Consider the following 13,710-nt stretch of genomic DNA (forward strand, 5'->3'; position numbering starts at 1 on the left):
TTTGCATCCTTTAATTTGCATATACCGTAGCTTGTCTGCGAATATTTTGAAGCATCGTTGAATTCGAAAACTAGTTCAAGAATAACTGGCATAACATTATTTCAGTTGACAAGCTTTGATGGGACTTTTCATCGCGTTAAAATGTTTATCAAAGAGCACGAAAGAAAACACGTTCAGTACGCTTTTATGCTGTATAAATTTATTTCAGACTGAACGTAGCGCAACTTTCTTCTCTCATGATATTCCCTTGTCTAAGAAGATCTAATAAGCTTTTCTTATCCTCGCGCCATGTTCGAAGAAAACAAGGTCAACTTCAAAGTGTAAAAGAGATGTCCGCCTTGTAGCAATTTAATGCATCTGAAAAGCGATTAAGGCGGTATGAACCAATCTCATTATTCTTAATTCAATGTTTTTTGCTTATTAAACAAAATTTCATTCTGAAAAATTCTGTACAAATTTTATTATTAACAGTAATAAAATTCTGAAGCTGGATCGTTGCGGCGAAGATAAAAACTACAAAATATGTTTTGAAATATCAATGTTATAAATATGTAGTGTATTAAATAAAAAGGTTTTCATCATTTTTTCATAATCGGGAATAGAATTTCAAGTGACGTGAATTCACGTCAGCGATCGCGAATGTGTTAATCGTGAAAATGAAAACTTTAAACGGTTTGTTGATTGAACGAGTGTTATTCTGTGGGAATAAGCGTTATAACGTCTTTTTCTAATTTTGAATAAAATAACTGGTTCATGCTGTGACGAGGCATGTATTGTTTGCGAGAATTTCGCACGAGAGGCACCGGAATGTGGGTTACCTCTGTTGAGAGTACGGTATGACGATGACTCTTGAAAGCTCGCCCAAGAGGGGTCACTTTAGCCGTCCTAAATGACGTTCCACAGCAGCTCGAGGACGGCGTGTTTACAAATTTTGCGATACAAATTGTACAGATCTCATTCACGTGTTTTGGGAAATGCAGAATCTGTTGCTGGGCGTTTCGTGTACGTTGTCCTGTTTGACTCGATGCATACAAATGTTATCACCATGTGCAGTCGCTCAAAAACAATGTTTCATTTGAAAGTTAAAGGATTTTTGAAATGAGTATTATGCAGAATGGTTTACTAGAAGACTAGGAAAAACTTCTCTTCAGCTGCTTTTTTTTTAGATTGCCAGGATTCTGTCAAACGCAATTATGTTTAGTTTTATTAAACGAAGGCATAGTGAGGTTAACTCTATCATACCATGGTTTCTTAATTAAGAATTTCAAATAATTCTTCCTACTCATCGTTAGTGATAAACGCGACTATTTATAGAAAAAGGAATGACAAAGTTATGAAGGGTAACCATAACATTATAAGTAGAATGATACAAATGATACAACAATTGAGAAGATCTTTTTAACTCCTTGTCATTCTACTTTTAATTCTCGTTTACTTTCTTTCCACCATTTTATCGTTCAATTTTGTATGTTACCATCGTCTTTCGTGATTTTATTGTATACGTTTCTCGTATGTACTTACAGTCTGTTCGAGAAGAGCGTGTACGGAGAAACTTTTTTGGAAATTAATAAAGAGAAATTCGAGCGTGACAAGACAGCAGAGTCATGGAGGGACAGCTTGATCACAGTACAGCATATTTCGTCATCAAAAAAGTTTCGCTTGGGGGAAAGAAAATTTAGAATGTGATTGGGACAATGTAATTTTTTCGAACGAAGCTTATTTTTGGGCACGTTCATCCATCATGAAGATCAAGCTCTGAGGGTAAAAGATCATCTGGTCCGTGAAACAGCTATATCGACAGATTCGATTAATATGGAGGTCTTTGTCCCAAGGCTATGCTATTAAATTAGTGGAAAGTATGCTCCGGAGATACCAGATTATTATTAACAATGGAGGTGACTGGACAACTTATTGATAATAAAGCATCAAGGTGGGGTGATCCCGCTGTTTTGTCGCGTTCGATTTTCTCCTCTATCGATTTTCAAGGAAAAGTTTTGCTCTACGCACTCGAACTCGTTCTCGAACAGACTGTATGAATCGAAACATGCATGATTTGTCTGATAATGATAAATTCGAGCAAGAATTTACACATGCGCACCATCTCAAAGTTATTTGCACGTTCCATTTGAGGCGAATTCCTGCTTTCATTTAGGTACAGGAAAGGCTCTCGAAAAATTTCATGAAAACGTTGCAGGCGTGCTCGGCGTGACAGCTCATATCCATGTCAAACGGTTGAAGTGGCTTTCAGCTTTACTTGATGAACTCGATAGAAACCGCGAAGAGGTTTTAGCAACCTGTTAAAATACTCCGACTCTTGCCAGACCCGGAAGTATTTACTTTGTTCAGACGCGTTAACCCCGGCAATTAATTTCACTGCGACGCTTACTTTTAAAATGGAACGCAACATAGTAGTAAACAAACCTTTCGCTAATTGTATAATCGTACATTCGGCTCTTCGAACGTTTGCACTGTCGATAGAAAGTGCGAAGTGTCGTTACGTGATTAGCATAATAACGTGAAACAACTTTGGAAACTTTTATGAATCCTATACTTAGCTCTGTCTTGAAGTTCGAGGTCACATCGCAACTTATAAATTTCGTCCAAACTCATGGACGACAATATGCATGCGAAAATTCTTTTCAGTTTGAATGGACTTTAAATAGAACTAACTTGTTTATTCACGTTTTGTTAATATAGGAAAGATGCGGCTGTTAATATGGATGGACAGTTCTTGGTTCGCCAGATTTATGACGATGAAATTACATACAACATTATAGCAGCTGCAGTCAATAGGCTCAGTATGTACATTTTCACAAATTTGAACGAATACAACATAGTTTCTAGGTTGAATCACTGAAAAATCTGAAGTCTCATTAGTAATAATTACTTGGAGTCTGGTTAACCCATTCACTGATAGGCAAATTGAAAGCGTTTTGGCTCGGGCGCCACGATTTAATACAGATGTGTAATCTAGGTTTTGATCAATTATTTTGATAATAAAAAGTTATATTAAATTTGTTGTTTTATCCCTTTCATACTGGGTATCCACAATTGAGGACACAAAATTTAAAAATCGCCGACACCATCGTTTAGGGCGAATATCCTTATTTGTGCTCATGAAGAAAGACCAGTTTTCCTCAAAAACTACACTATAAAGATTTTTAAAAAAAATTTCCATACTAATTTTAGTCCGAATTAACCCTAAAAATTAAATTACATTAGTACGAGAAAAAAAATAATTAAGGTCTGAACGGATTAAAAAGAAAGTTTACGATCTTCTTTTGCAATAATTCGTGACTCAGAAGGCTATAATCTTATCCCTTGAGTAATTGCAATCAATTTGAACTACGAAACATCTCGTAGTTGCCAGTGAATGGGTCAACTTTAATCGAATCAAATATTCCATGGAGAATCTATTCTGTTTTAGACATTCCAGCCGATGAGATCTTGGAGTTGTTCGGTCGGATGTTCTTCGAGTTCTGCCAAGACTCTGGCTACGACAAGATCCTCCAGGTGCTGGGAGCGACACCTAGAGATTTCTTACAGGTAAATCGAGCGTAGGCGCGTCGTTGTTTCAAAGTTCACTTTCGCGACAAGCTAAATAATATCACCTGGGAGCGACGCGTGCGACGAGCGACATCGAGATTCCTGCGATTCCGTTTCCATGCGGCCTGGAAGTGAAAGTCTCTAGAAATGATGATACGTAGGCAGATCGATCGCAGCTCTCTGCCAAGTTGCGTTTCAACGCGTTTTATTTATTTCCATGGTCGTTCTCTCCTCCAGGTTTCGAGACATCAAGGCACATTGGGTACAAATGGCATTCTTCGCATTGAAATCAAAGAACTTTCCGATGGAATGGGACAATCTAAAAATTCTTGCGCTAGCTTCTACTCGAATAACTCTGGAATCAGAGAAAAATATAGGGAAAAGGATTAATCATTAATCCGCCTGTAAATTCATGTAAAAGTTACATTTGAACCGTTCATTTTATAAACCGATTAACTCCATAAAAGAAAAAGTTGAGTAATACGATGAAATAATGTACAAATAATAATACGATGTAATAATGTTTGTCGTTTAATGGTGTTAATCTTTATTATTCAGGAAAGTTATTATAAATATAAAAAGTTATGGCTATACCAAGTGCTTTGACACTTAATTTAAAGATTTTTTTAAAGTGGAGTTAATCGATTTGTGCAGTGAACGGCAAACTAATATCTTGAATAGTTGGCATTTTATAAAATTCCAAATATGCCCTAGTTCTTCCATAGTCACGGCTCATTCGTACTCACTCTGTGATAAACGTTCCTACTTAATTAATAGACACATTAATATTATTTTTCAGAAAGGCTTTCAACACATGATTTTTTTAAAAGATTAGAAAGGTTGAAAACGATTGATCCATGAACCTAATACATATATTCAGTAATTCACATGTATTTCTATTATAAAATCATTCGAATGTGCCCATCCCCGCTGGTGCACCTGCGTACCGCGGAATTTTCATTCGCGCATTCCGCTTTCGATGCATTTCTAAACCCTGGATACCCGTTCCGAGGAGACACGACCGACCGGTTAGCGATTGCCGCAACGTGTAGCTGAGTAATTGGACAAAAAACGCATAAACTCGTTCACGCGGACAGAATACAAACTGTGGAGTTATTGCCAGTTCTCGATCGCGCCGAATTTTCTCGCCCATACGTAATGATCAATAAATTGTTGCTTTCTTGTTGGAACGATACTCGCGTTCCATTTGGGTCAATAAAGCGATTAAAATTTATAATAAAATGACTTTAACTCGTTCAACCTAACACATTTAACGACCGTAGTTAAAACATGCGTTTGAGCGGAGAGTAAAATTGAAGAAAGTCGCACACGCGTAACAAGAAACGTCTATCGCGATGAATGCGCGCAATGTGATTAACAAATGGAACGCCGTCGCGGAACGAGATTATCAGTCGTGGCGTTTTTCTTCCGCTAGGTTTCATTTCCGGTTCTCTGCGAGTCAGGTGTCACGTACAGGCAGTTTGTTCTCATCCTATATCGGTACACGTCGAACAAAGATATTTTATTTCCATGAAATGAAAACAATGATTATATCCACCCTGATGGGTGTACTCGTCGATAAAATTGTCAGAAAAAAATTAATCTTTGAACTTTTCAGAAGAACGCTTAAAATTCAATTTTGCGAATAGGTCAGGAATAACTCGAACCAACAATTATTTGTTTCCTAATGATTCCATCTAAGGTACTTTACGTTCCTGTCGTTACACTGGCTTTCCGCGCTCCACGTGATGTAATTGTAACGAATAGCACGTTGCGCTGAGACCAGACGACAGGTATTATAGTGCATGATCACGCATTTCAACCAGCAAACGTAAATTTTGATTGTTGAAAGCAAGTTATGGACGGAACATTTCGCGCGCTGATGAAATAATGTGCTTCGTTAGTTTCAGTACACTAACAAACTAACGAGAGTCTGGTAACGTTCAATTACAGAATTTGGACGCCCTTCACGATCATTTAGGCACTTTGTATCCTGGAATGAGGGCGCCCTCTTTCCGTTGCACAGAGAGGCCAGATGATGGAGCGCTTATATTGCATTATTACTCCGATCGACCTGGTTTGGAGCATATCGTCATTGGTATCGTTAAGGTATTTTAGGAAAATTACTACGTTGGGCCATCTGAACTGGTGACCGAAAATCTTTAAGTATAACCCGATAGATAATATTGTTAATGGAATAATTCAGGGTTTCGCGATTAACCCATTCACTACCAACTACGAGATGTCTCGTAGTTCAAATTGATTGTAATTACTCAAGGGATAAGTTTATACTCTGCGGAGTATAACTATAGCACCCCTATATTTTTAAATATTTCAGACTTTTGAGCAGAAACGAAGAAAGATCAATTATATGAGCTGAAAGGATACGATTAATAATGATTTTTACATTGATCTCTGAACTTAAAAGTTCGAAACATTTAAGAATATAGCTGGTGCTATAGTTATGCTACACAGCGTAGCCTTTTGAGTTACGAATTATTGCAAAAGGAGATCGTAAATTTTCTATTTAAAATAATAAATTTAATATCATTTTTTATTATCAAAATAATAACCTAGATTACACATCTGTATTAAATCTTGGCGCCTAAGGCAAAACGCTTTGTCTGGCAGTGAATGGGTTAATGGTGACCCTGTTAAATCAAATGAAGATGTTAGTAATAACTTTCTAGCGGCTATTTTGAACTGACACATGAAACACAAGTTCGTTCAAGTTTGGTGAATATTGAATCACAAGCTGAGTCTTGAAAAATATTAGACACATACTCAGTGTTCTTTCTTACATTTATTTTGTGATTTCTTTACTCGCTATGTTAAAGCACGATACTTCATAAAAATTGAGATGCGTCGATTTGGTGACGTTCCTTTTTAGAGAGCGGATATCAGCAAATGGAGAAGATCGATAGGTCGTAAAAGTTTGATCCCACAGGGAATTCTGATACAGGCACTGGACTGGCCGATTCATCTTCTCATTTTAATATTCTGGAACTCGATTCTGGACGCTATTTTACGCTCAGTATCGTCGTATAAATTATTCAACTGGAATATCACTATTCTATTATAGAAAGCCTATTTTTCATAGAAAACAGAGTTCAGTTAATCTTATGCTAACATTCCATCATCTTTGACCTCACTGATTTCTATTTAGTATTGTAGACAAATTTTAAATACAGTTTTTCGTAAAATCAACGAACTGGGCATAATTTCTAGAAACAATCAGCAATTGGGTAGTGTAGGATTTTCTGAACGTCGCAATTCTCCTTCAAAGGGAAATTATTTGTACCTAAAACACCGACATACGTTTACCTATAAGGCTTTTATCGTGGAAAACGGGCGTTCCATAGTAATGACATTTATGCCAATATAACGCGTCACGGTGCTCGTTTTTGTTGGCCCCAGTTAAACGCGCGTTAGATCGATAGACGTTGGCTATTTAATTTTCGTCGTAACAAATTCACTGAGGCGGAAACGAACCGGGATTAAACGAGTTATAACTTTCATCGTCATAGACCGTGGCGAAAAAGCTCCACGGCACGGACGTAGAGATGCGGATATTGAAGACAAAGAACGAGTGCGATCACGTGCAATTTCTGATAACCAACACGTCCGGGCCGGGGGTAGTTTCGAACCCTATGATAGCTGAATTGGAGACTTTATCTGTTGGTAAGTAGCACTCGATTTATTCAACAGTAATCCCTCGTTAGAAAAATAATTTCTTCACGATCTATACTTAAAACACGATTTTCGAAAGCAGAATGTCTTAAATAAAGTAACTTCAATAGAATCCCTTTTTTTACCACAAAATTCCTTTTGCAATCTGTTACAGAACCCAAAGTGAGCCCCATGACGTTCTGCCGAGTTTTCCCGTTTCATCTGATGTTCAACCAGGACCTCACCATAGTCCAAACTGGTTGCACCATAACTCGTGTCATACCCCAAGTGTGCTCTGGTAATTGCAAACTGAACGACATTCTTCTGACTGTAAGTTTACACGACTACGATTCATCCATCCGATGCATGAGATGTTAAGAGTAAGCTCTCTAATTTGATAAATCCACACGGTACACGTTTGTAGCAATGAGTTTCTATTATTTAATCTCTCATATCTCCTTGTTCTCACGGTAACTCGTGCGTCTTGTAGGGAGTGTACGCGATGATTAATCTTTTCCATTACTTCAACGTATAAATCTAGATCAGAAAAAGAGGAATAACGAACGCAGAACCATCCAGTTGTATTTTAAATAAAAAAAAAACCGTATTTATTATATTTATACTTATCGAAGCAAAAATATTGTGTAAAACACAAAGTTCAGGAAGTAAATTATAATCATTCCTAAATATCATTCAATTTTCCAATACCATTGTAGCGAAAATGAAATAATCACTTGGTAAATAATCAATTTATTATATCAACTAAAGCAATTACTTCTCTCGCTCGTGTTTTATTAATTAAATGACGTCGAAATAACAGGTCTAAATGTCATCAACTGCACATGCACCGCGAATAACTATAATCTTGCGTGGATAATTGCTCTTCCCAGTGTGGAAATACAGGTCTACCACAAAAATCATTTTAATTTCAATTACGCGGTAGGGTTACCCGTATAACGAGCGACGAGGGACTGATAATGGCGTTTTATTTCACGAACTGGCGCATTAGTTAGCGTGGCCCACGAAATTACGTTATTGTCCGACACGTCGTGGCCACTGGCTGATATTATTCATGGGGATCCGCATGCGCGCGTGCAATCATATATCTTTCAAATGCGGTTTGTTTCAAACGATATGACACGCACCGACGGAACAGAACCATTTAACTCCATTTGCATAGCTGCACGTGCACGTGTCCGCGAGCGTAATCAATTATCCTCCCATTATTATTCCCCTGTCGTCGTCACTGAATTTCACCTACTAGATCTCAAGGAATCTTTGAGAATCGTTGCGCGCGCATAATTCAATTTCCTTCCAACAATTCTGGAGTAAACGTTTCACACGATGGAAACACATTTCAACAATTAAAATGATTGCTTTACATGTATATTAAATAATGAAATATTTGTGGTTTGTTTACTTGTTTTATGATACCTTGGTAAAGAAATAGAAATATTTCTGGTAAATGTTGAAAATGGTTATGAATTTTTATAATTTCCTTCTGGATGCAATAAATTTTTTATCGATATGATATAGACTAAGTACCTCCACTGATATAAATTATCTTTGTTTAAATCAAAGCAAATCACAATTGGTTCCTCCAACTTTGGTTTAATATGACTTTGGTTTGTGCATCTCGAATTCAAGTAAACGTGCAGCTTCGTTGTCGTAGGTCAGGCCACATTTAGAATTAACGTTCGAGAACATATTGTCCCACATAAACACGGTGTACGTGCTGCGAACGAAGAAGGGAGTGATGCGCGTTGATGCTACCGAGGAGTACTCCTGTCTGCGCTTGAAAGTTAGTACTGATCGTCGGATGCAAATGTACAGTTCATGGCGCAATTTCTAGCTGCGTTTATGGATTAGCACGTTCCCCTGTCATGACCAAGTTTGTTGCTTTTCCAGGGACAAATGTTGTACATACCGGAGTCGGATCTCGTCATCTTTCTCTGCTACCCCAGCGTTATGAATCTCGACGACTTAACCAGGTGAGATTTTACGTGAAGTTATTGCGTATCATGTAATGCAGAAGTTTCGTTATTTCGAACGCAGATTTATGATACGATATTTTTTCTGACATTGGTTATTTTCTACTTCAGACAAAGTTGTAGCTAATACTATGAGACAGCTCTTACAATTTAATCTATTTTTCTTTATTTAAGATTGCCTAAGCAACACGTAAAACCTAAGCAAATTTTAAGGATGCGCCACAATTAAATGAAACGAAGATCATACTCTACCCAAGACTCTAGAATTCATTTTCATCAACCTTCATATGCGATAAAGAGACATTTTGTCAGATTAAATGTGTCACGTTGAAACGATTCCAATTGATCATCTGCAATCAACGACGCAGCTTCGACTCATTACAAGTCGTGCAAATACAATCACGTGTTTATGCGAATTCCAAAATCCACCTAAATGGCTAGTAATTCGTAAATGTCGCGATAATATCCACTCCGTGAATTAATTTCACTATTTGTAGGGACACGTTAATTTGCGTCGCGCCTCAATTCTCGTCTAGTTAATGAATCGAGTTTCAATTGGGGTAAACAACACGTACGCATTGCACCAATCAGTCAACGCGAGGACACTTCGATCGGCGTGTTTCGCCTGCGACGCACAGTGGGGCAGAGGGTGACAATTACAATACACAAACTTGCAAAAATTGAACAGTATTATGCTACAATATCATGTTACAGTAATACGTTACAGTAACATGATACTGTAACGTGTTACTGTTGCCGTCATTAAAATCTTGCTTCGTGTCGTTTCGTTTTCACGCTGGTGTCATTCCAGTGTTTGGTGGTTTTTATTTATTATTGGCATTGTCTGATGAGAATAATTTGAATGCTTTTTGATAATAAAGAGGCAAATAATGCGGTACATTGCGAACACATTACCAGGAATGAAGACAGGGGATAGCGAAGCGTGATCGGGTAAACGAAAGAGCTATCAGTATTCTGCTAGGTCCAGCAGCTTAATTGCCAATCTCATTTGAAGGAAACAAATCGTTCTACGATTCTTATACTGCGGCCTTTCCCCACGGATCAGAAGTGTCTTGCTTCGAATGCCAAGAAATACAGGAGAGAACGAAACGTGACGCCACGACGGCAAACTTATGCGCGTCACCTTATCCAGGTTGTTATCGTAAATCGACGTACCTTGTATCGCGCTAAGTAGGTTTTGTCTATTAATTCATCGTGATGTATACCCTGTCACTGTTCGAAAAATAAGGTAAATACACCAATTATCGATACATTTTTTGACAATCCTCACTTTGAATGATACTAGACAATTTTCGACACTATTCATTGCCTGTATTATCATGTAAGAAGATAAGTGAATTTTAGAAGGAATAAACAGTACCTTTTACTATGTTTTTGATATGATAATGTATATTGTGTTTTAGATTCTAAATGAGTTTCAAGATATCTACCCGTTTATTTTCATAAAATAACTGCTGGTATAATTTCAACCATTCTAGCGTCTCGTTGCGTTGTACCACACGCACATGAATTTCCATCACGCTGTCACCGAATCGCTCTCATTCGAATAATCTCTAGCCTCGCGTTGTTTTCATTCGTTCCATTCTCGCCTCCGTCTACTCTTATTCTTCGTTTCTACTAATTTGCACCTCCAGTGCTACTCGAATGCATCAAACATCGCGCCGTGTATCTCTCTTCATATATTCTGACGCCCATTCCGTCGAGTACTCGTTACCGATGGGATCAAGCATCTTACAAGTGGATTCAAACCTTCTATACTCTGGAAGTACTTTAGGAAATGAAGTTGTACTTCCAAAGCTTATAGATATGTGATGGATCTATATATATGTTAGTATTTCAAATACTCCTCGCAAAATACGTATACTCTATATATTTAAGAGTGTTTTGTAGATTTAGCAACTCCACGCCCATGATAGCATTCACTTTTCAAATCATTCAAATTCTTCATGGAATATACGATATTGAATAATGACAATTGATTAGTGTCTCAAGTGACAATCTGTGCTTCACTACCACCTTTTATACAAGGTGAATAACGAATCGGGATCAGTGGAGATTATTCTGTTATTAGCAGTTCGATTGAATATGTTTTTATCAACTTTTGCATTGTAATTGATTCAAACGAAGTTCATCGTGCAATCTTTTCTACATTAACATGTTTTAGAAAATGCATCCAAGTTCAAGGTCGTCATTTTGAACACTTGCTATAGCAGTAAGTACGCAAATAAAATAAATTAATGAAATATTTGAAGAGTGCCTTCAAACAATTTATTTTCTATTATCGTCAGCCTATCTAACCTTGAATGACCTTCAACTATTGATTTATCGTATTCGCCTTGAAATCCTCTAACAGATAGGCGTCTAATAACAGGACTGCTAATAACAGAGTAATCTCCACTGATCACGATTCGTAATTCACCCTGTAGATCAAATATTCTACAAGTGTAAAAAGTGAAAGCTCATTTTTTACGAATATAATTTGCACCCTCGATCCTTTTATACGCGCCTCTGATTCTTGAGTACGTGACGAAGTTGATCCCATCGCAATCAGTCGTTCCTGCGGTTTTCGTCGCGGCGTGTATAGGTGCACTCGTCGTTGAAAATCCGATCGCGTAATTGCTACATCGCGCAATTGCTACATCGCGCGCTCCAGCTTTTTGCGCGTTCGTTCGAGCGTTCGTCGCTCCTCTATGGGGCGACGATTAACGCCCAGATAATTCCCACTGTAGTTTAGAGTTAGCAGGGATTTATTCGAGCAGAAATGTCGAGGTAGTCAGCGGATAAATTTAAAGCTTAATTGAGTTAGCTCCTATTACGCTGCCTGTTTACTGCGATAACTTTCTTTTGTACCGTCGACAGGGCCCCGTGACTCCGAGAGTCAGACTAGACGCAACTGGTGCGAGAGTTACGTTTACAAAAGGATTTGCATTAGGGACTTCTTGTCAGAGCTTTCTAGGTGCTATACAGTGGGTGTAGAAAGTATTTGTACACTGATCAATTTCCAAAAGAACTATGTAAAATTGTAATTTATTAACTTCCTTTTTATAAACAATAATATTCTACATATTCTTGGAAATCTCTAGAATAGATAGAGTACAAAAAAGTATTAGTTATTTATATGAGTTGCGAAATTAATAAGAAAACGAATAAATTGATAGAAATTCGTGCAATTTTTAAACCTTTAAGACTTCATAAATAAAAACGAAATTTACATTAATTTATAAATAATTAATACTTCATGGGATTTCCTTTCGGTTTTATAAACTTCAACTAACTTCAACATTTAACTTTTTTATATGGAAAAGTGAACAACAAAAATGAAAACACGGATGCTTAAAATATCCAAGAAATTCAATAAAGAAAATATTAAGTCTATGAGATGTATAAAGTTTCAGTCGAGATACTAGTATTCGAAAAATGTTATTGGATTACTGATGTATTACGATACAAAAATGTTGTAAAATGTTCGAGTGTAAAATACTAGAACGCTAAATCATTCGAATAGGCCCAGCTTCAATTTACATAGCTGGCAGACGTGACGAAAAGATACGATTCGCCGTCGAATAAATTTCTGCCCGTGTAACCGATATTTTTCCTATTCCCACGTTGCGTCCCGTCGACACTCGTTGAACGCGCTTCGTTTTCCATGTTCAAACGTTCCAAGTGTGCGCAAGTGAAATTATTGCGACGTGTTATTGCGTACCTCTGTCCTCTCTCTGCCATGAAGGGGAAACGTGAATTACGTATTCGAGTATGATCAAATATCGAATTATCATCGTTTAGCTATTTTTGGGGTGAATTATTTTCTCGTTTGAGGTTGAAAGTCGATAAATTGTCTATAACAGACTCTGTAAAGTGTTTCAAGTTGGTATGGTACAGGTGTCAATGAGTTCCATTAGCTCGGTTTTGCAGTCGATGAAACACAAACAAAATCTAATTATAACAAATATTTTGGCTGCGTTCTAGAATGTGGTCAGGACTGTGACGCATCGGAAACAATAATGGAAAATATTTTGCAATTAAATTTCGATTGTCTCTTATTAATTGTTATAACAAATAACAATCATTTTTAATCTACCTATTTTTAACGATTGACCTACATTCCAAATATAATGGAAACAAAAAAGTTAATTAACGACGTAAATGGTACATTCTGTCTTTTAAACAATCTAAATTAAATTTATTTTACGGGAAGAATTTCTTTCGAGTTAAGACAAAGAAACCTTTTCCATAAAATAAATTCCTTTCAAATATTTACAAAAAGCAGAATAAGTCATTATATCGCTAATTAACCTTTTCACGTTAAATATTATGGGAACTAAGATATAAAGTTTTCAATGTAATTGAAAACCTTCTTTGCCTTCTTTGCCTTTAAATAACACCAGCTAGAAAACATTCACTTAATTTCTCGGCTAACAATAAACTTAAGCTGGCGATTCCTGTGTAGGATCCCACTTTGACAAAATTTAATCCCGTCTAGAAC

The 13,710-nt window shown here is 37.0% G+C and overlaps 1 protein-coding gene across 1 annotated transcript in view; it reads left to right on the plus strand.

Annotated features, from left to right (window-relative positions):
• Positions 1-13,710, plus strand: part of LOC128896175 (guanylate cyclase soluble subunit beta-1) — a 30,380-nt gene that overhangs the window by 5,311 nt on the left and 11,359 nt on the right. Inside the window, exons 3-9 of the mRNA XM_054159380.1 lie at positions 2,698-2,798; positions 3,428-3,546; positions 5,500-5,655; positions 7,074-7,227; positions 7,391-7,545; positions 8,888-9,016; positions 9,124-9,206. Coding sequence (XP_054015355.1) covers positions 2,698-2,798; positions 3,428-3,546; positions 5,500-5,655; positions 7,074-7,227; positions 7,391-7,545; positions 8,888-9,016; positions 9,124-9,206 — 897 coding nt within the window. The remainder of the gene's footprint in view (positions 1-2,697; positions 2,799-3,427; positions 3,547-5,499; positions 5,656-7,073; positions 7,228-7,390; positions 7,546-8,887; positions 9,017-9,123; positions 9,207-13,710) is intronic.

Source organism: Hylaeus anthracinus, unplaced genomic scaffold (assembly GCF_026225885.1).
Source record: "Hylaeus anthracinus isolate JK02 unplaced genomic scaffold, UHH_iyHylAnth1.0_haploid 0, whole genome shotgun sequence".
In the NCBI taxonomy this organism is placed as follows: domain Eukaryota; kingdom Metazoa; phylum Arthropoda; class Insecta; order Hymenoptera; family Colletidae; genus Hylaeus; species Hylaeus anthracinus.